Source organism: Mus pahari, chromosome 1, assembly GCF_900095145.1.
Source record: "Mus pahari chromosome 1, PAHARI_EIJ_v1.1, whole genome shotgun sequence".
In the NCBI taxonomy this organism is placed as follows: Eukaryota; Metazoa; Chordata; class Mammalia; order Rodentia; family Muridae; genus Mus; species Mus pahari.
In genome coordinates, this window is record NC_034590.1 from 55,801,164 (window position 1) to 55,823,219 (window position 22,056).

Consider the following 22,056-nt stretch of genomic DNA (forward strand, 5'->3'; position numbering starts at 1 on the left):
TAATAGCTGGGCATGGTGGTGCACATGTATAACATGAAAGAGAAAAGGACAGAGATAGCCAGACCCCACAAGCTCACTGGCCAGTCACTCTAGCTAAAAAGGTATAATATATATATTATAGGGTCTGGAGAGTGGTGATTAAGTAATTAGTTAATGGCTTAGTAGTTAAGAAAGTTTCCTGCTCTTCCAGACAGCCTGAGTCTGGTGCACAGCACTCAGACTGGGTGGCTCACTCTCCAGCTCTAGGAGAGCTGACATGCACTTCTGGCCTCTGAAGATGCTCAGACACAGGTGATATACATTCACAGACAGACAGACAGACAGACAGACAGACAGACACACACACACACACACACACACACCACCCACCCACCTACATACACACACATAAATTTTTAAAAAAAGTATAAATCGTTTTAAATACTGCATATGCAAGCCATTATAGGTTTGCTTTGCCCTTGTTGGACATTTAGACCCTGTTACTTGTGACTGTTAGACTCCTTTTGCCTTTATAAATGACACTGCAAAATAGTTTCCTCACAACATGACTTGTAATGGTGGTTATTGCCTTAAAATCAATGAGCACACCTGAGTTCCTGAATCACCGGTTGCAAACTCAACATTACCATAAGGCATTGATTTGCCTCCTACCACCAGCAAAATATTCAGACTTCCCAGCTATTCCAAGATCACTATGACCCACAAAATTATACTTGTTTTAGCTTTAATATCATCAGTTATTAATGGATCTAAGTGGGGCTATATGAAATATACCTTTTATTCCTTTTTGAATTGTCTATTTCTGCATTTCAAAATGATTCCTTGAGATTTGTTTTCCTCTAATTGTTTTACAAACACACTCATACACATGTGCTTGTATGTACACATACATATGAAAACTTGATGCTAAATAGTTTTAAAATATTTTCCCATTGCCATTTAAGATGGCCTAAATGGATCTTTAAAATATAATTTATGAAAAAATTAAGACACATCAAGGAATGAGAGTTTATACAAATTTCCTCCTTTAGAAATAAAATATTTACACAACTGAAGTCAAAAGTAGAATCCAAAACATGCTTTAAACATCTCTTATCAACCACAATCTATATTTAATCTGACATTTTGCTTTCTAATGCATAAATTTTAATCCATTAGTAGGGAGTATTTACATATATAGACTTATTTCTAATTCTTTTCATTTGGGACCTATTTTCCCAAGTCTTCCCCCACCCTGAATTGTTTGTGTTGTGTTAAGGAAAAGGAGTTACAGACTTTGTTCTAAGATTGGCTTCCCTACTAACTTAGAGGTGCTTTATAAGCACTAATGATTATTCTAGAGGTATTATTATGTACAGTACGGTAGCGATCCGGAAGCACACAGCTTTCCCTCTGGCCATGCTACACAGTGCATGCTGTTATTATTGATCGTCAAAGCACATCTATTTTTATTTCTTGTGTTCATCACCATCTTCACCCATCCCTTCTTTCTGTGTCTAAAGCTTCCCAATGAGGTCACTGCTCATAATCTTAAGTAGAACCTTTCGAATCTCACTTAAAGGCCGCTGGGTCTTTTGACTCTCTGAAAAAAAATTTATTTCCTTCTCGTTCCTGAAATATAAATTACCCAAAAACAGGGGTTGAGAATGTAGGCCAGTGGTGGTAGAGGTCTGGCCAAGGTTTGGTCCTCAGCACAGATTGTTGTTAAAAAGTGGCTCATATGTCTAACCCTGCCCTATGAATGTGATCACTGTTGTTACAAGTCTTAAGCTTTTCTCTGTGTTTAGTGTTTTTATATTTAATTATAGTTCAGAAATCTTCATTATTTATCTTGCTTAGGATTTATTTTAGTTCTGGATCTGTGTTAGTTTCATTTCTGCTGCTGTGATAAATGTCCTGAAGAGACAAAGGGGGTTCTTTCCATTTACAATTCTTGATTTCATTCCATCATTGTAGGGAAGTCAAGACAGGAACTTTAAACAGCTAGTCACATCACAGCCATAGTAAAAAACAGGGAGACATGAATGTATGGTTGCTTGCTGTTCAGTTTGACTTCATCATACAATTTGGGACAATGTCTAAAAATGGTGCCACTCACTGAAGGCTGGGTCTTTTCATATCAACCAACTTATTACAATGCCCCCTAGACATACACCACAGGCCAGCCTCCTGTAGTCAATCCTTCACTGAGGTTATTCTAATCATCGTACAAACTAAATGTCAAAGCCACAAGAACAAAGCAATTACCTGAAGCATAATTTCCCATTCTGCCACTGTGCTGGATTCTCTGTAATTCCTTTTTACTATTTGTTTATTTGACAGGGTCTCATTTATCCCAGGGTATTGTAAGATGACCTTGACTTTCCTCCTGGCTCTTTATCTCCTGAGTGTGCACAGATTACAATGAGTGCCACATACAGTTTATGGGACACTGGGGATCAAATGCAGGGCTTTGTATATGTGGGTCAATGGCTATGAACTGAGTTACAAGGCTTAGCCCCTGTAATTCCCTCCACTATACTTTCTAAATCACCAATTCTCTATGTGTCTGTGTTTAACAGTAACTATTTAACACACCACTGGTTTACTAAGTCCATTTACTTTTCAATAATACAATTTCCTGACAATCCACTTGGATTAAGTGACAATTGGCCTTGATAAAAGGCCAAAGGTTGGGCTGGTGAGATGGCTCAGTGGGTAAGAGCACCCGACTGCTCTTCCAAAGGTCCGGAGTTCAAATCCCAGCAACCACATGGTGGCTCATAACCATCCATAACAAGATCTGACGCCCTCTTCTGGAGTGTCTGAAGACAGCTACAGTGTACTTACATATAATAAATAAATAAATCTAAAAAAAAAAAAAAAAAGGCCAAAGGTTTGTTTCTTAGTTTTTTAAACTATGAAAGACCCATGGTAGCATACATGACCCTAGAGAAAATGTTAACCTTCCCTTACCAAGTGAGGAGATGCAATGCTCAAAGTGCCAAGAGTTAGGTGGGTTTAATTTGATGGAGAAAAAAATGTAGCAATTAAAAGTGGTTTGCATTCTCCTCTCACCAGACATCACACCAACTGTACAACATTGTTCTAGACCAATGAATAATAGGATAAAATGATCTTCTTTGGGCTGCAGGATATTGTTTATATTAATTTTACTTTTACCCACTTAAAACTATGACCACACCTTTCCTTGTATTTGCCTTGGTTTGGCAGACCCTTCTGTGTTTAATTCAAATCACTTGTTTTAAGGTGCAAATACTTGTACCTAATGACTCCACTGAATTTTGTCATTCTGTCCAATTAATAAATCTCTTTTTAAAGTACAAAATTATCTAAGTGCTTCTTTTCAAAGTCACCTTTTCCCCTCGTTGAAAATAACAGAATGAACACATGACTTCATCTCTCCTCTTCTGAACCCCATTAACCACAGGAAAGGAATTCTAATTCAAAATGCCATTGAGCTGGCTTCAGTCCCTGGGCAGAAAGGATGGGAAATCATAAAATAAATATAAAATGAAATCTCCCAGAAGTAATCAAGGCGTAAGGTAGGAAAATGGAAGAAAATATACATGGTGACACTCAACCCAGAATCCCACACACTAAAATTTCAAAAAAAATAAGAAAAGGGGGTTATTTTTCATTATTCAAATTCAGAGTCAAATTTTCTAGATTGAAAGTGCCCACCTCAAGGACAAAGAGAAGGTTCTAGATGAAAAGAGTTCTGGTATTCAGTGAGGGAAGTCACCTTAGAAGGAAGAGAATCCAGAAAACCCCTAATCTACATTAGCATCATCCAATACTACAAGACAACAGGGAAATCCTGAAACCTGGCTTTCCACAATGCACCAACCAACTCCTCAAAAGTAAGGACAAAATAAAGAACCTCGGACAGACAAAGGCCAGGACCTTTTTAGGCACATCCACAATCAGCAAAATGAGAAGTGACCTGAAGAAGAGGAAACATAGGATCCAGGTGAATTCAGATGGATGCCAGTAAATGATGACATCAAACAGTGGATGGAACCTGTATCATAAGTCTAAATCCAAAGAACTATGAATAGTGCCAAAATGCCAACTATAGATACCTCAAAAAAAAAAATCCACAAAAGACGTTCACCCTAAACTCCCAACGCAAAAGCATACAGTAGGCCACCCACCCAAGCCCACTACTGAAAAAGTGGCATCCCCCACAAACAGACCTTCTTCCTAGCTTGGCAACCTGCAGAATGAAGATTCAGGTATCCATCCATGCCAATGATACATCATGGCCAAGGAAGTTACTCATTGCATTTTAATGTGAAAAAGAAAACTCTACACAGACACCAGAACATCACCCTGGTAAATGAGTACCTTCCTTTCTTTTAAAAAACATTTTTTAGATTTATTCATTTTATTTTATGTGTATAAATGAGTGTTTTGCCTACATATATGCCTGGTGCCCAGGAGGTCAAAGGGGGGCATTCAATCCCCTGAAATTGGAGTTATAGATGTTTAGGACACCATTTGGTGCTAGAAACTGAACCCAGGTTCTACAAGAGAGCATTCTTTTTTTTTTTTTTAATTTTTTTATTAGATATTTTCTTCATTTACATTTCAAAGGCTATCCCGAATGTCCCCTATACCCTCCCCAACCCTGCTCTCCTGCCCACTCACTCCCACTTCTTTGCCCTGGCATTCCCCAGTATGGGGCATATAAAGTTTGCAAGACCAAGGGGCCTCTCTTCCCAATGATGGCCGACTAGGCCATCTTCTGCAACATATGCATCTAGAGACACGAGCTCTGGGGGTACTAATTAGTTCATATTCTTGTTCCACCTATACGGTTGCAGACCCCTTAAGCTCCTTGGGTACTTTCTCTAGCTCCTCCATTGGGGTCTCTGTGTTCTATCCTATAGATGACTGTGGGCATCCACTTCTATATTTGCCAGGCACTGGCATAGCCACACATAGCTATATCAGGGTCCCTTCAGCAAAATCTTGTTGGTATATGCAACACTGTCTGCGTTTGGTGGCTGATTATGGGATGTACCCCCGGGTGGGGCAGTCTCTGGATGGTCCATTCTTTCGTCTTAGCTCCAAACTTTGTCTCGAGCAGAGAGCATTCTTAACCTCAGAGTGCTTTCCTTTATATCCATCCCCTTTTAGGTGTTTCATAATCTGTAGTTGGGAAACAATCCACATACTCCCCATGCTAATGTATATTTTCTATTTCCTCTTGAGAAAGGGCAACATGCGTTGCTCATCCTTGCTAAGTGCCAGGCACTAGCCTATATACGTTTATCATGTTTGTGGTCATAACAATCCTCCAATATGTGGATTCTTTACCAGGAAGATGGATACTGTTTTTTTTTTTCCCTCACTCTATTATAATACAGACATAGATAACACGATTCAGAAAGATTAAGTTACCTCAAAAGGAAGAAATGGAAGTCTATTCCAGAAATGGTTCTGTTATCCCCTGCATATCTAGTTGACACCCCATGGACAACACGCTGTCATTTTTCATTGGTATAAATATAAACACATACTCTATGTGTTGATAATGTGTAATCATATGTTTCTAAGAACATTTTTTAAATCAAGAACAGAGAATTACAGAACTCAAAGATAGACCCAAAAATGGTCCATGGTGTGAGATGACAAACTGGGAAGTAACTCAAGGAAATAGATGGATAGAAGGCAGAAGTGTTTTAGCTATCTACTGCCAACCCCCTGTCATTCCAGGCTGTCCCCACACAAACACTTCTCAATAGCAACCCCAGGCTCTTTGTCCTTTGTGTCTCATTCTAAGACCACTGGTTTTCAGCAAAGCACCTCTGTCATCCAGACCTGCCATGCTTACAAACACAGACCACCCATCCATGCTTGTCTCCCCAAACACATTCAGATTCCTCAAGAATCAAGACCTTAACTCTTCAGCTTTTTCTCCCAGGGTTTTCTGTGATTTGCACACCCGAGATGCTTGCTTTTGTGACCAAATCTTCAGGTTAGAGATGAGCAAATGGAAACTCAGAGGAGGAGGTGCTATGACCACAGGAAAGACCCATGGATCCTCAGCTACAGACAGGGACAGCACCGAGAGAAAGAGAAGACTCCTCCCAGCTTTTCCCTGCTGCTGGATGCAAGGCTAACACCTCTTCTCATGGCTACTCAGCATAGCTCACTTGTTAATTGTCATCTCCCTTCTGCTATTGCCTTGTCTAGGGAAGCCGGCATGACAACAGCAAACAGATTCCAAGTTTAAGCTCCTTTCTTTTTTAACTAATCTTGGTTCGCATTTCAAATGTTATCCCTCTTCCTGGTCTCCCCTCTACAAACCACCCATACTATTTCCTTTTTTGTCTCTGAAAGGGTGCTCCCCCACCCATCCACCCACTCTCACCTCATTCCTCCAGCATCCCCTTTCTCCTGAGCATCAAGCCTCCACAGGACCAAGTGCCTCCTCTCTCACTGATGCCAGATGAGGCAGTCCTCTGCTACATATGTAGCTGGAGCTATGGACCAGCCCATATATACCCTTTGGTTGGTGATTTAACCCCTAGGAGCTTTGAGGGGAGGTCCCATTAGTTGATATTGTTGTTCTTCCTATAAAGTTGCAATCCCCTTCAGATCCTTTAGTCCTTTCCCTAACTTTTCCATTGGGGTCCCCAAGCTCAGTGCAATGGTTGGCTGTGAGTGTCTGCATCTGTCTTAGTCAAGCACTGGCAAAGCCTCTCAAAGGACAGCCATACCAGGCTCCTGTCTGCAAGCATATCATGGCATCAGCAACAGTGTTGGGGTTTGGTGTGGGCAGATGGAATGGATTACACATTGAGGCGGTCACTGGGTAGCCTTTCCATCAGCCTCTACTTTATTTTTGTCCCTGCATTTCCTTTAGACAAGGACAATACTGGGTTAATTTTTTTAGATGGATGGGTGGCCCCATCCCTCCACTGGGGGGCCATGTCTATCTCTTCAGGTTCTATCTCCCCACTGTTAGTCATTTGGCTAATCTCAACCCCACTGGGTCCTGGGAGCCTCTCGCATCCCTGGCATCTAAGACTTTCTAGTGGTTCCCCCAGTTCCCCACCCTCCACTGCTACATATTTCTATTCATTCTCCTGACCCTCCGAACTTCTCTCCTGTCTCTTCCCATACCTGATCCTGACTCCCTTTTTATCCTCCCCTTTCCTTCTCCCACCCACGTCCCTCCCTCCTTCTGCCTCCTGTGATTATTTTGTTCCCCCTTCTAAGTGGGTTTGAAGCATCCATAGTATGACCTTCCTCCTTGTTAAGCTTCATATGGTCTTTGAGTTGTATGTGGATTTTCTGAGTTTTTGGGCTAATATCCACTTATCAGCAAGAACATACCATGTATGCCCTTTTGGGTCTGGGTTACCTCACTCAGGATGATATTTTCTAGTTCCATCCATTTGCCTACAAAGTTCGTGAAGTCATCCTTTTTAATAGCTCAGTAGTATTCCATCATATAATGTACCACATTTTCTGTATCCATTCTTCCACTGAGGGACATCTGGGTTCTTTCCAGCTTCTGTCTATTATAAATAAGGCTGCTATGAACATAGTGAAGCATGTGTTCTAGTTATATGTTGGAGCATCTTTTGGGTATACGCCCAGGAGTTGTTGGGTCTTGAGGTAGAGCTATCTCCAATTTTCTGAGGAACCTCCAGACTGATTTCCAAAGTGGTTGTATCAGCTTGTAATCCCACCAGCAATGTTCTTCTTTCTCCACATCCTCACCTGCATCTGTTGTCACCTGGTGCTACTACACCTGACCACCACAGAAGTCACTGAGCTCATGAACACAAAGTTATGAACCAAGGGAGTGATCCGCTGGCTGAGATGACAACACTGGCTTAGTGTTGGTTCTTCTCTGTATGGGCTGGAAATGTGCTTTTTGTTTGTGTTTTGTTTTGTTTTGTTTTTTGAGACAGGGTTTCTCTGTATTGCCCTGGCTGTCCTGGAACTCACTTTGTAGACCAGGCTGGTCTTGAACTCAGAAATCTGCCTGCCTCTGCCTCCCGAGTGCTGGGATTCAAGGCATGCGCCACCACACCCGGCTGGAAATGTGCTTTCTGGATCACCAGTAGCAGCCATAACACATGGGAATACATCAGAAAGGCAAATCTCATGCTACTGCCAGCTGTACAACATTGACTTAGAACCTCAGAAGTGGGCCATCTGTGTGGAACCAGTCCTCCTGGCAGTTCTGGGTGTGGTCAGGCTTAAGGATCCCTGATGTAATAGCATCAGACTTCCCAGAGTCTGTATGTAAAGGACTCATCTCCAATGCTGAACATCCACATGCGGGATATAGAGACAAAGCTGCCATCCAGAATGGTAAGAGTTGACGGCAAGGGTTGTGCCATATAGTCAGGGGTAGTCAATGTACACCCAGTACCAATGCTAAAGCTAACAAAGCGTAGACCACTAACATGTATTTATTGAATATGAGTGACAGAGTAGGAATAGGTCTGAATGGAATAGGCCCCTGTTGTAATGCCTAGTGTTATACAGAACCTAACCAAGGCAGAGGAAAGAGCCAGGTAGAGGTGGAAGGAGAGAGGAGCCAAGGGGCTATAGAGGTGAGTTCATACCAGGCACAGTACTGAAATAGCTTCAGCAGTCCTAGACAATCAGCAGAAGATACACAGTGGGTGGCCTGAGGCTATGGGGAAAATCGGAAGGAAGAATGTCTTTGGTCCATGATTGTGTCCCCCATGCCAGTGCAGGGATAGGGAGGACAGGGCAGTACCAGGAGACCAGTGGACCAGCACCCAGGGGATAGCAGTGTGAAGGCCCACAGCATCTCCCTGCAGTGAGAGTAGAAGAAGAATGTCTAGGGAAGGCCAGCTGGTGATTGAATGTGCCCAGGAGACTTAGAGTGCCAAGGGAAGGCCATGCTTCCTGTGTTACCAGGGAGACCCTCACTTTAATAGAACATCTGGCACTTTAGTTCCAAGCCTGATGTCATGTGCCATACCACTGTGATGGTGTTGGGAGAAACAACCCAACACTGGAAAAATCAGACTCTGCAGTCCTCCTGAGAGATACGTGTTGTTGCTGGGCCCAGAGCAATGCAGAATATCAGAACAGGGAGGGAATAGTAAAGCAGAACCACTCCCTTCATGGTAGACAAGAAGCGGGGGCTGGAAATTAGCTCCACAGTCTGATAGCCAAATCTTCAACACACAGGTTTTAGCTTGTGAGAAACAACTACAGCTGGGTGTGGCTTGGTAAAAGGGAGGGAGGACAGGAAAGGAGAGAAAAGGAGAAAGAAGAGAGGATGAAGTTCAAAGAATGGGAAGACTGGCAAATTTCTCAAATATGATTCTTAAATTTTATTTTTTATCTTATATGTATGGGTATTTTGTCTACATGTATATCTGTGCACCACATGCATGCCTAGAATCTGCAGAGGTCAGAAGAGGGCATTGGATACCCTAAGACTTGAGTTACAGGAAGCTGTGAGCTACCAGGTGGATGGATAAAGGAAATCAAATTCAGGTCCTCTGGATGAGCAGCTGGTGTTCTCAATGGCTAAATCATCTCTCATGACCCAAAATTTATTTATTTATTTTTTATGAAGCAGAGCAAAGTATAAACTTGTTTCTAAGAAGAAATTAAAGGAAGCAGCAAATTAAGTTTCCAAAATAAACACAAATATGCATCTAAATATGGACGTGCACCAGCACCTAAGAGTGGGACAGCAGAATAATTACTGCCTGACTGTAGGTCCCACTGTTAATCAAAGAGCATTCAAGCATGGCACACACAGCTTACCTGAAAAGCCTTCCAATGTGTATGTCAGGGGAGTTGGTAATTAAACACTTCAACTGCCTGCTGGCTTTACTAAAGATATGGTAATCTTGGCATAGTTAAATTATAATTATTCTGTTTATCAAATGAAGTTGATATTCAGTTTAGGAAAGTGTCAACCCTCAAGTCCTTAGGTTAAAAACCCTGAGACTTATATTCTGCTCTGGGTATACTTATGCTGGTGAGCAGAACCCAAGAGAAATCACCTCTCCTCACTTAGCCAGGTACAGTGTAAACTTGATATAGACAAATCAAAGACTAGCTTTTAATAGCAACTACTGAAAGTAACCACAGTATAACAGCATTGATATGTGAGTTATCTGATGTTCCTGCTTGTAATATTTACAATTTGAAGAAAGATGATAGAAATAGATAGATGATAGATAGATAGATAGATAGGATAGATAGATAGATAGAAAAAGCACAGCCCCATTGTAATTATGAGGCAGAATCAATTGAGAGACATTCCTCAAAATAATTACGTTTGACAAAGAGTTTTAAGTTATGAAAGATGAAATTAAAATAAACTGAAAAATATTCCAGAATCAAAGCAGACATAATAACTTAACGGGTTTTCTAATCTCGGATTAAATTCAGAATCAGAAAATAAGTTTTGTGTGATGAGGACCAACTGGCAAAATATGAAAATAGACCACAGACAAGATAGTGCTATTAGATTAATGGCAAACTCCTCAGTGAGGCCACTGATGGGGGTGGGGAGAGAATACCATCCTTAAAAAACATGGAGGCTCTAAGAGTTAGAAAATACATCCCAATGAACTAGAAAACAATCAGCCTGAGAGAGGTAACCCAAACCAGAAAGATACACATAGTATGTATTCTCCTACATGGGTAGATATTAGCTGTTAAGTAAACGATAACCAAGCTACAATCCATATACCTAGAGAGATTAGGTACAGAATGAGGGACTAAAAGGGACACATGAATGTCTCTGGGAAGAGTGATCTCTGGGAGGAGTGAATAGAATTATTTTACAGGTAGACTGGGAGTGGGGGATGGGAGCAGGTGTGGAGGGGGTTGAGAGATGGCATGTGGGGAAAGACATATAGAATTGACTGGCATCTGGTGGGTGGTATAGAAACCTAGTACAGTGGAAACTTCCTAAAATATATATAAAGGGAATCAAAATTAAGTCTTTATATAAAGTGGGATATGGAGTCCAACTGGCCATCTCTTGTCACCAAATGAAGCTTCCAGTACCAGGACTGGGTTATATCCAATTGAGTTTTTGGTGGAAAGGGACCCATGGAAATCCTCAAGCTTAGGCTGTCGCCAAGATACTAAACTACTCTCCACCAATTGACAGCAAGGTCCGGATGCTGAAGACAACATACACACAACATGGAGAGGGCAAGCTGGTTCCTACATAGAACCTTTACCTCTACATGCTAGTGTCTTTGGTATGGGAAGGTGCTCTGCAGGTTACCAGAAGGTAAAAGTAAACACCCACCCAGACACAAAAACTTTTGATCTACAATCTGTCCTATCTGCAAAAATATGCTAGGGCAATTGTGGCACAAAGCTTGTGGGCATAACCAAACAATGTCTAATTTGACTTAAGGCCCATTCTTTATGATGGAACCCATATCCAAGACTAGATATTTCAGAGACTTGGGGTAATACCAAACACTACCTGTCAAAAAAAAAAAAAAAAAAAAAAAAAAAAAAAGGTACCGAAAACTGACTCCTAATGACACTCTGCTATAGTCATAGANGGCACAAAGCTTGTGGGCATAACCAAACAATGTCTAATTTGACTTAAGGCCCATTCTTTATGATGGAACCCATATCCAAGACTAGATATTTCAGACACGTAGAGTAATACCAATAAATACATGTCAAAAAAAAAAAAAAAAAAAAAAAGCAACAATAAACTGACTCCTAATGACACTCTGCTATAGTCATAGATCAGTGCCATACTCGGCCACCATCAGAGGCACTTCCTCCTGCAGCAGATGGTAAAACATACAGAGACTCACAGTCAGACATTATGCAGAGAGAGGGAGAGAGAGAGAGAGAGAGACAGACAGACAGACAGACAGACAGACAGACACACACACACCTTGGAACACACAGTTCTAAATGGTATGTTTCCATCAAATCCATCCTCTCAGAGTTCAAGGAAAGCTGAGGAAGAGGAGGTGGGAAGAGTGTGAGCCAGAGGGGGTGGAGAACACCCGGAGAACAAGGCCCTTTAGATCAACTGAGCAAAGCTTCTATGAACTCACAGAGGCTGAAGCAGCAAGCACAGGGCGGGCAGACTCCTCTCTGAATGCACTATAGCTTTCAGTCTAATATTTTTATGGAACTCCTGAATGTGTGAATGAGTAGCTCTCTGACTTTTGTGATTTCTCAGGAGGCTCTCTTCCTTCTTAGGGGTTGCCTTGTCCAACAATGATGTGATGTGAGTTTTTATTTTATCTGTCATGTTTGGTTGTTATCTAATGTTTCTAATGAGTGACAAAAAAGAGAGCGAAACCAGAGGAGAGGGGAGGTGGGAAGAAATGGAAGGATTAGAGGGAGGAGAAGCTGTAATCAGGACATATTGTGTGAGGAAAGAGCCTATTTTTAATAAAAGGGGGCAGGGATAAGTAAGTAAATAAAGAGAGAGCATCCTGCCTGCAGTTTGTTTTCAGACTACATAGAAACCCATACAGTAGGAATGTCAGCAACTGGGGGGAGATGTGAGCATCAAGCAAAGGCTCTTTGTGCCCCCCTGAGACTTGTCTGTGGGCCTCCGGGAGTGAAGTTACTCAAATCAAAATCCCTTGGAATAGACATATCCACCTCATAAATTAGAATTTAGGGAATTGGAAGGTTTCCTGAATTCCTGCGTTCATCCAGTAAGCATTTACTAGGTACCAATTATGTAGCAGAAATTGAAGGCGAGAGGGCGGGAGAAAATAAAACAGGAAAGAAGAAAAAGGGGAAAGTCCTGCTTGCAAGGCAGGTGGGGTAGGCGTAGAATGAAACAACTCAGGTTTCTGGGAAATCCACCTCTGAACTCCAGCTACCTCTCTTGTGTGAGACCAAATTCATGATCTCTCCCAAGCCTCCAAGAACCCATAAACACCCTATATAGTGTGTACAGAGGGGAGTGATGCTAACTCACCTAGCGGCGGAACCGCGAGCTGGCTGTGCCATGTCTCCCGCCATCAGTTCTTTTATTGGCTATACTAGTTTCTCCCCAAATATCTGGAGGCTCCATCATCACCTTCTGCCATCATCTGGGCCAGACCTGCTGAAGGGCCCCCAACCGATCTCCTCACCTAGCTTCTCAGTGCATGGTCCTCACTCGGCTGCAGCAGTGATCTTTCCACAAGGGACCTCTAGGTATCACTCACCCCTGCTGGACTTACTTCAGTGGCTTCCTGCTCCATTAGAAAACAAAGACCCTCTTCTCTAACCATACCTTTTAAAAACGATGTCCTGTGCATGCAACCATTTATGGCTGACTCACCAGCCATACAGCAAAATTCAGCGAAAGCAGAAGTCATGCCTGGGTTTGCACACCACTGTGAGTACACACAGTTGGCATTCAATTAATATTTGTTTAATTAGGTGGATAGGCAATTAAAATAATTAATGTCTGGCTTGGACCAATGAATGGAGTGTGGTACCATTAGCAGCCACAGGGGATCAAGGGGGTAGGAGTAAGCAGGGGAGACACAGGCTTTGTGGAATCTGTGGGACCCCACAGACCCAGCAGGCAGCTGGAAACGCAGACCTGCCCTTGAAGATACTGATTAGGAAAAGGCACGCTCTCTGGCCACCACAGAGCTGTAGACCCCAAAGCCACTCCTTTAGCTTTCTTCCTATGCCGGCAGGAAAGAATCAGGATAATCCTCCTCTGCTCACCACTGACAAGTATCATTTGCATAAATTTGCATAAACCTGTCCCAAGGCGGCCTGCTGTAGGGACTAGCTCAGTCCACACCACATGCAACCAGCCTGTTTCATCAGCATCTTTCTTGCCCCTGCTCCCCAGCACAGTGCCTGTGTTCAGGGAGGTTGGTTGACTAGAATTGGAAGTTTTCTGGTGTGAAATGCTTTTTTAAAAAAAAAAATCAAGAGAGCACAGCTGTGATCCTTGATCACATTCATTCATTTTATTCTTTGGGGGACTTGGAATTCATCAAGCATATCAAATTATGGCAAACGATTCCAGACTATGCCTCATTTCAAATTGCTGATGCGATAGAATTACCAATGCCATTCTAAAAATAAGAAAAAACTTCTTGCACTTCTGTTATTTCATGTTGAAATTAACTTCCACTATGGATTTCATAACTTTCTCACAGGCGTCATCTGAAGCCAGCTATAGTGGTACACACCTGTCATCCTAGCACCCAGGAGGCTGAGGCAGGAGAATTCAAGAATAGCCTGGGCTACATGGCAAGGTCCAATCTCAAAGGAGAGGTGGGGTATCTCCTTGCTTTCAAGGTTGTCATGTTTTTTAGACACCCTTCCTGCAAGTCAGCCCCTTTATGCATCACACGCCCTGAGGGAACCTTATGTAACTTTTCCAGTTGTCATTCACCAGAGGCCTGTGAAAGTTTATCCCCATAGGTCAGAGATTACTAACAGATCTACTGGCAAGTGAGTCTGGATACTTGCATGAAGCAGTGGTCACCCTGTGTCCTAGAGCTTGCTGGACAGCAGCCTGCCCTGTATCACAGATCCTGGTATCACCCCCAACCCAGGAACAAGTGAGAATGTCTCTACTCATTGTAAATACTCTCATTTGAGATACAGTACACGCACACACCTGCAACCCCTAAGCTCAAGTGTCCATCTGCCTCACAAGAATGTTCAAGAAGAGTAAGAAAATATATTCTGTATAGCTATGAATAATATATTGGAAGCATATATTAACTTTAGCCTGCCTGTTGTTTGCATAAAGTACAAAAATAAAATCATGATGTTGGTTAGTTATGTCAAGTTGATAGGTTTAAGAAATATGTAAGACAGGCTAAGGATGGCTCTGGGGGTAAAGGCATTTGCTGTGCAATCCTAGAGACCTGAGTTTAATCCCAGGAAACACAGTGAGGTGGAATGAGATAACCATCTCCAGAGTCTCCTCTGATTTCCATACCACCTCATAGCACAGGAACGCCTATATTCTCAACATGTGCACATCAAATGTTCTTAACTTGATTAAAATTTAAGAACACCTAGGGCATTACTTAGGTACACATTTAGGTGGCCTGTTAGGATCTTTCTAGAGAGGAATAATTGAACAAAGAAGTGATGACATCATCCCACGAAGAGAAAACTACCTGGATAGCAACTTCCCACCTCAGCTGTCCTGCCCAGGTGTGATCAAGTCCTCTTATGCTCTTCAGTCATGCCTTCTATGTCATGATAGATTGGGGCCTCTCAAACTGTCAGACGAAACGAACGCTTTCTGTCTAGTATTTCATCAGTTGCTAATATATTCACATCTCAATCTGTTACTCAGGCAACCGTGCACCTTCCCTGGCCACCCTTCAGTCATGTGACAATTAGGGTGATTCAAATGTCTAGGCAAAAACAGGCAAGAAAATGACTCACCAGGCTGAGAGGCGCTGATGGGCAAAGTGGGTCTCAAAGAATCCCACTGAGTTTTTGATGTTGGAAGGAACACCCTCTCCTTTGGCCCCACTTTGCTTACTCAGTACTAGTAAGACCAAGGAGGATCTCTCAAGAAGACTCAGTGGAGTTGTACCAAGGGTCCTTGTACTCCAAACACCAGCCTCGCCATCTGGCCTCCCTGCCTTCTTGGGAGAATTTTAAGTTTTTGTGGGCTGCATGGCTTTTTGCCTTATTATATAACCAGTTCTTAAGGAACTGGTTAGGTTAGGGATTATCCTGGTAGGTTGTGCACACAGAAATCAAATCACCGGACGTAAAAGCCCACTATAAACTATAGAGCTCAGAGTTTCACACATCTGGGGTGGGAGTTTTCTTCAAGGCAGGTAAACCACATGTGAAACTGTAAGACAATCCCCCAGTGTCGATTCGTTCACAACATCTCACCAAGTGGATATGGGTACAGCAGGGGTTTGTGTGGTTATAGGGACAGGAGCACTTCCTGCCATGCCAGGTTTCCAGTCAGACCAAGGATATGAGGCCCTTCACTCAACCACCTATTCCATTTAATTCCAGTAGAGATACTCAGTCATGCCTTGGAAGGAGTTACTTCATGAACACATTACCTGGATAAAGGGCTCCTTAAGGGAGTAGAGTTCACACTGAGGGGGGGGGGGGGGGGGAGGAGCAGCTGGAACAGGAAAATGGCCAGTCGTGAAAAAAGGAGGGAATATGGAAGAAAAGAGGAACAATCCATCACACCAAGAGAGGCCCAGACACAGAAACAGCCATCTTGCTAGAAGAATCTTGATAAGAAGTTGGAAATGCCATTTATCCTTGAAACACAAAGTCCCATGTAGTACCTCTCTTCCAGCCTGAGTTCCTATCAGTGCCCTCTGAGGAAGAACGCATGGCTCTGGCAATCTTATAGTTTGTCACATAGCATACTCTTCTAGAGGTTCTAAACTACTGTCACTCCTTGCTTATACAGTAGCACAGGTTTTAGACCATATATACACATGGAAATGAATGACTCTGTGGTTCTGGGAAAGATGAAGAAACCATCTCCTTTTGACTTTGCACCACATTGCATCTCACTAAAGATATAACAAAGCAGTAACCAGAAGCCCTGCTTGGGAATTAAGTATTCAGCCCAAATAATCTGTTCTGTGGCCCCTCTTACCTATGAAGCATTTGGGTCCTTGTACTAGCATGTCTAATGTCTCTTTATGTCTTCAGCCCAGATATCTAGGCCTCTCTGATAGCTCCACGGATCTTCTCAACTCAAATGTCTCATCCTGAATCCTCCAGGATGGCCCATTGGCTACTTGCATCTCGCTTCTCCTCAGCACCTCTATCCTTCCTGCTCCTAGGACAGAAGCCTGGGCTTACCTTTCACTTGGCCCCCAACATATTACCTAAAGTCATGATGACTCTGTCCCAAGGAAGACAAGGCCTGCCCAAATGCAAGGAAGGACAAAGATGTAAGTAAGGCCCTGGAGTTGCCTGGAGTTGCTCAGGACAATGTCCCTGCTGTGTACATATACATCTCTTATCCCAGTCTGCAATTCTCACAGAAGACTTCCACCTGATTTCCCACAGCATCCAAGATTGAACACCTGAATATGTGTGCTATGGTACTGGGTACCATACCTCTTCTCTGCTCAGTGGCCTTCAAAAGCTTTGTACTGCCTTTAGAATCAAATTGGAACCTGAACCCAAGATCCATGGCCTTCTGTGAGACTGCCTTTTCACACTCCTCCAGACTCTCATCCTATCTCTGTCCTTGCTCATCATTGCTTGGCAACACTGCCCTTTCTGGTTGTTCCAATGTACCAAGTTCTTCCTCACCACTGTGTCTGCACAGGAGCCTCTCCATGTCAGGGCAGGAGGGTGGGAGTGCTCTTCCTCAGGCTCTTCATTCTCCAGAGTCTTGTTTAAAGGTCAATTCCTCATATAGACCTTCACTGACTTCACAATGCTTTGGCCAACCCTTCCATCTAAATCAGGTCCATTACTTGCTTATCTCGGGGGATCATTTCTTCATCACATCGACATATTTTATCAGCACAGCTATTTTGGGGATCCAACTTTACCTGGGGGAGGGCAGTTTGCAAACACAGTATGCACCTGTCAAAAGATCTAATCCACTGCATATTCTCCTGTCCCCGGCAGGATTCCCAAGAGCACTGAGGAGACAATGGTTTAAGAGTCCACATACACTCACAAATACATCTACCCCTTCCCTCCATTATCAGTTCAAATGACCCTTCTAAAAGTCTCTGAAAATCAATGTGTCCCTCTGCAAGGCCTTGTTTCTGGGAAAAAAAAATTATAATCTCCTACTGTGGTTTTTAAATTTATTTTGTGCGTGCGTGCGCACGTTTGTGTTGTAAGTTCACACGCTTGTTCATGTACATATCCACTCGTGCGCACTGAGGTTAGAGGAGGATTTCAAGTGTCCGGTTCTATCACTTTCTACCTATTCTCTTGAGGCAGAATCTCTTACTAAATCTGAAGCTCAGTTCGAAGCCAGCAAGCTCCAGAAATGTCCCTTCTTAACCTCCCACCAACATGTTTTTTCCATGTGTGCACTTGAACTTAGATATTCATGTCTACACATCAAGCATACGCTTACCCACGGAGTCATCTTCCTAACCCCATTATCTCCCCTATTAAAAAATAAAGTTAGTCAATTTATATACCTCCTCTCTGAGACTATGAACTCCCTAGAGTCAAGGGACAGTCTTCTTCATCTTCTCATTACTCTGCATCCTCAAGAAGGGTTGACAAACAAAAGATATTGAATAGAATGCTGAACAGTGCCAAACACCCTCTCATCTACTGTGACCTGTCCAGACAACCTTTCCATTCTCTATGATCAATAATAAAAAGACCAGAAACTAGAGGGGATATAATACCTAACTCTATGGGGGGGGGGAGTGGAATTTCAAATCTCTTTAAAACATACCTTTGATATCCCTTCACGGGCACAAGCTTATTAGTCCCCTTTCTTGCTCTGAAGAAAGCAACCTTTAAAAGATACAGTCCATTATGGTAGGGAGGATATAGGGTCAGGAGCTTGAAGTAGCTGGTCACATTGCATCTTCAGTCAGGAAGCAGAGACACATGACTGCTGGCACTCAGCTCACCCTTTCTTTTTATTCAGTTCAGGACCCCTGCCCATAGGATGGTATTGCCCACCTTTAGGGTGGGTCTTCTCCTCTCAGCTAAGCCTTGCTAGATACACCTTCACATATATGCTCGGAGGAGTGCTTCCTAGATGGTTCTAGCTCCATCAAGAATAGAGATTAATCCTCATTAGTTACTTTGAAAAACTCATTTCAGAGAATGTGTAATGCTGAAAACTGTTCTGAGTGAGTGTGGTTCTGACTTCTTTGCACTGAAGTTACAAGGACCCATGATACTAGCTCCTTCCAGACTGCCTTATCAAGAGCAAACACCTCAGTTTGCATGTGGCTAATTCAAACCTAAACGACTTCATAAAATTCAGAAATGTTCAAATGCGTGGTAGAACAACACCCCCCACCCCCACCCCCAGCTCTAAAACTCCCTTCTCTACTCCGGGGGATGAATATATCATCCCTGATAAGAAACAACAGAGAAAATTCAGCCAATACAACAGCAGGGGGTCAGTGAGAGGACTTAGAAGTTACAAGATGTCAAATACCTGAGAGCCATTCCCCTTCCTCCAAGGACCTCTGTTCCCATAGGGTAAAGAGTAGGCTGCTAACATACGTCTCAAGCAGAAGACCTAGAAGAGCCAGTGTAAGGGTTTGAAGCAATGGAGTGACGGGTGAAAAGACCCAGCTTCGTCCACATTACTGAGGTCCCAGGATGCTACTATGGCATCACATCACAGTAAATAAGTGTTCAGCAGGAGCGCAGGGGTCAGCTGGTTGATGTGGGAGGAAGGAGGCCATGGTATTCTGAGAACATATGAGCTGCAGAAACCAATCATGCTGCCTCTCGGTCCATCTAGCTGTGTTTACCAAGCTCTCATTCTGGGCAAAGCAAAATCTAGGGGGAGGGTGGCGGTAGGAAGAAAAAAACTGAAAAAAATTATCACATGATTTCTGCTTAAGGGAGTGAGCAGCTATCCCAGTGCAAATTCTCACACAATCTGAACTATCTCTCTTTGGTTCACATGCTTAACCCTTGAGACTAACTCACACAGAACAAGACTAAGACATCCCACAGACCCAAAACCCATCACAGAGGACCAGTTAAAAAAATGATAGTGGACGACAGAGTAGCTGATCAGTGCAAGAAATTTTCCTTGAGAGATTCTCACAATGCTCAGAATCTCTGGTATTTTTGACTGAGGAAAGATCTGGATATCACAATATATTAAGGTGGCCAAGTAGTGACTAACAGCACTCCTCCCAAGTCCCAAGGTTTATATAGCATAGACAACAATATAATGGACAAAGTGGTTCCCAACAGTGGTGTAACGGTAGACGAGTTACATAAGTCACCTAAGAGCTTATGCTTTTCCCCAATAGATTCTGAACTCAACCATCTTCATTATTTTCCTTTGCTTTTTCCAATCTCATTACAGTTTAATGTATTAATTTTCTATTGATTTCTAAGTTATCAGAATAGGTTGAAAGTACTTCAGTGGTTAAAAAAAAAAAAAAAAAAAAAAAATCAGATTCGTGTTTCCAAGCCAGTCATCTACCCACTCAGTGTTCCAGACAGAGACTCCATGTCGGCTCTTCTAGAGCTGTCTGTTTCAGTTAGTGAGCCTCCTTGACTGGAATTAGAAAGGTTCATACCTCCTTGTTCCCACGGGCACCTGCCTCTGTCTATCCTGGCTTTCCTCATTGGCCTTTACCCCAAATCTAATGAAGGCCAGATCCCATACTTTGTCTGCCTCCTGGTATTTTCCTTCTCCTCTGTTCAGGCCACTACAGCTAAGTCTGACCTCCAGCACCTGCCTCTTCTCCACGCAGTTCCTGCTTCTAGTCTTACTAGCTTCTGTATCACCCCACCACAGCTGACAAATCAACCTTACAGGAAAGCAGTGATCATGTGGCTCCTCTGTTCAGTACCACTTAAAACCCTCTCTTAATGTAGGAAGAGGAAGCCACAGTCCATGTCTTCCAAGCCCCTTTGGGCCTGGCCACATCCATGCAACACAATGTCAGGTCCCTCTGTTCCCTCTCACACCTCACTCACTGGCTTCCAGTGTATATGCTTAGAGCATGGCCATCATGACTTCATGACATATGCCTGTGATGCCTCTCAGTCTGTGTATCTGCATTTTCAAACTGTATCTTTTGCAAGTTCCGACTAAAGTGTCCAGTGTCCCCCAACCTTCCCTGATCAACATGGAGGGAGGAGATCTTCCACTCATAACTTACTTTGAAGACATTCTTCTTTCATAAGCACTCTGGTAGTTCACCCTACCTGATCTGGGGCCACACCCCAACACAAGACCTCTTCCACTGAGCTTTCCCAGGGTCTGAGCTATTTGACCGCCCCTGTCTCAATCTACAGGGACCTATGATTCTCCAGAACCACAGCATACAGCACAAAACCTAAAACTTGGGAGCGGGAAGGCAGTCACATGTCTATCCTCTCAGCCTTGCATGATACGACAGGGAACTTTGCCAACGACAATAGGGCTCCCCCGCCACATTTCAACAGGAGCCTAACACTCCCACTCATTCCTGAACTCCTTCCATTTTTTCTAATCTGACGGCATAAGTCCAAGGGTCACAGGCTGTACCTTCAGCGACATCAGACAATCGGAGAGGGATAGGGCTGCTCAAGGCCATTATTACCAGTTAGGCTTTTCCTGTCCAGAAAGGACTGGGACATATACACTGGCCAGGTGTAAACCCCGCCAAAGACCAGCGCGGGGGAGGCGGGGCCGATAGGCGAAAGAGTCCCAGGAGTTCTGCCCTGTTGAATCCCCGCTCCAAACTTTTCTCTCGCTCAGCGCGACACCTGGCATCCACTGGCCCCTATGGCTCTGGAGCCCGCGAGCGAGCATCTAGTCACACGCAGCAGCGGCGGGCGCCGTCAGGACCAGGTTGAGCACCATTCGAGAAGGAGGATGCCACGGCCGGTGCTGATGCTGTCGGGCAGCGGCCACTCCCCACCCCCGAGCTGCGCGTCTCAGGCTCGGCCAGAGGCTCGGCTGCTACTCACCCGGAGGGTTGACGGCGGCCGGGGTTGCCATCTTGCCGGGAAGGGACCGGAGCGCCGGGCGGGGGCGGGGGCGGGGGCGGGGGCGGGGACGGGGACCCGGCGCGGGCCAGCGCCGCCGCGGCCGCGCCACACAAAGGAAGGTGCGGGCGGTGCTCCCCGCGCTCCCGCGCTCTGAGAGCGCCCCGCGCTCCTGCCCGCGCTGCTCCCCGCGCCCCGCGCGCTCCCCGTTCCTCTGCGCGCACCCGCACTCCTCCCTTCCCGGGCCTCCTCCGGGCTCAGCCTTTGTGGTGCAGCTAGGGTGCCGGGCCCGTGGCTCCTGGGTCCGAGCTGTAGCACCGCGAGACTTGGGGCAGCGGGCAGCGGGACCCTCCTTGGGTCCGCGCAGGTGCCCAGGCTGGAGGCCTCGGTGCACTCCCTATCCGCCCTAGTAGGGTCCCCAGGTTTCAGGGACACATCGCCGAGGGG

The 22,056-nt window shown here is 44.1% G+C and overlaps 1 protein-coding gene across 5 annotated transcripts in view; it reads right to left on the reverse strand.

Annotated features, from left to right (window-relative positions):
* Arnt2 (aryl hydrocarbon receptor nuclear translocator 2) overlaps positions 1–21,781 on the reverse strand; it is a 168,957-nt gene extending 147,176 nt beyond the window's left edge. For 2 of the 5 annotated variants that reach the window (XM_029535015.1, XM_029535035.1), the window contains exon 1: positions 21,592–21,669. In XM_029535015.1, coding sequence (XP_029390875.1) covers positions 21,592–21,622 — 31 coding nt within the window. In that variant the 5' untranslated portion in view covers positions 21,623–21,669. Of the gene's footprint in view, positions 1–21,591 lie in introns of all 5 variants that reach the window. The other 3 variants (XM_029535029.1, XM_029535023.1, XM_021191241.2) reach the window with 2 other exon arrangements.
* Positions 21,782–22,056: the final 275 nt, after the last annotated feature.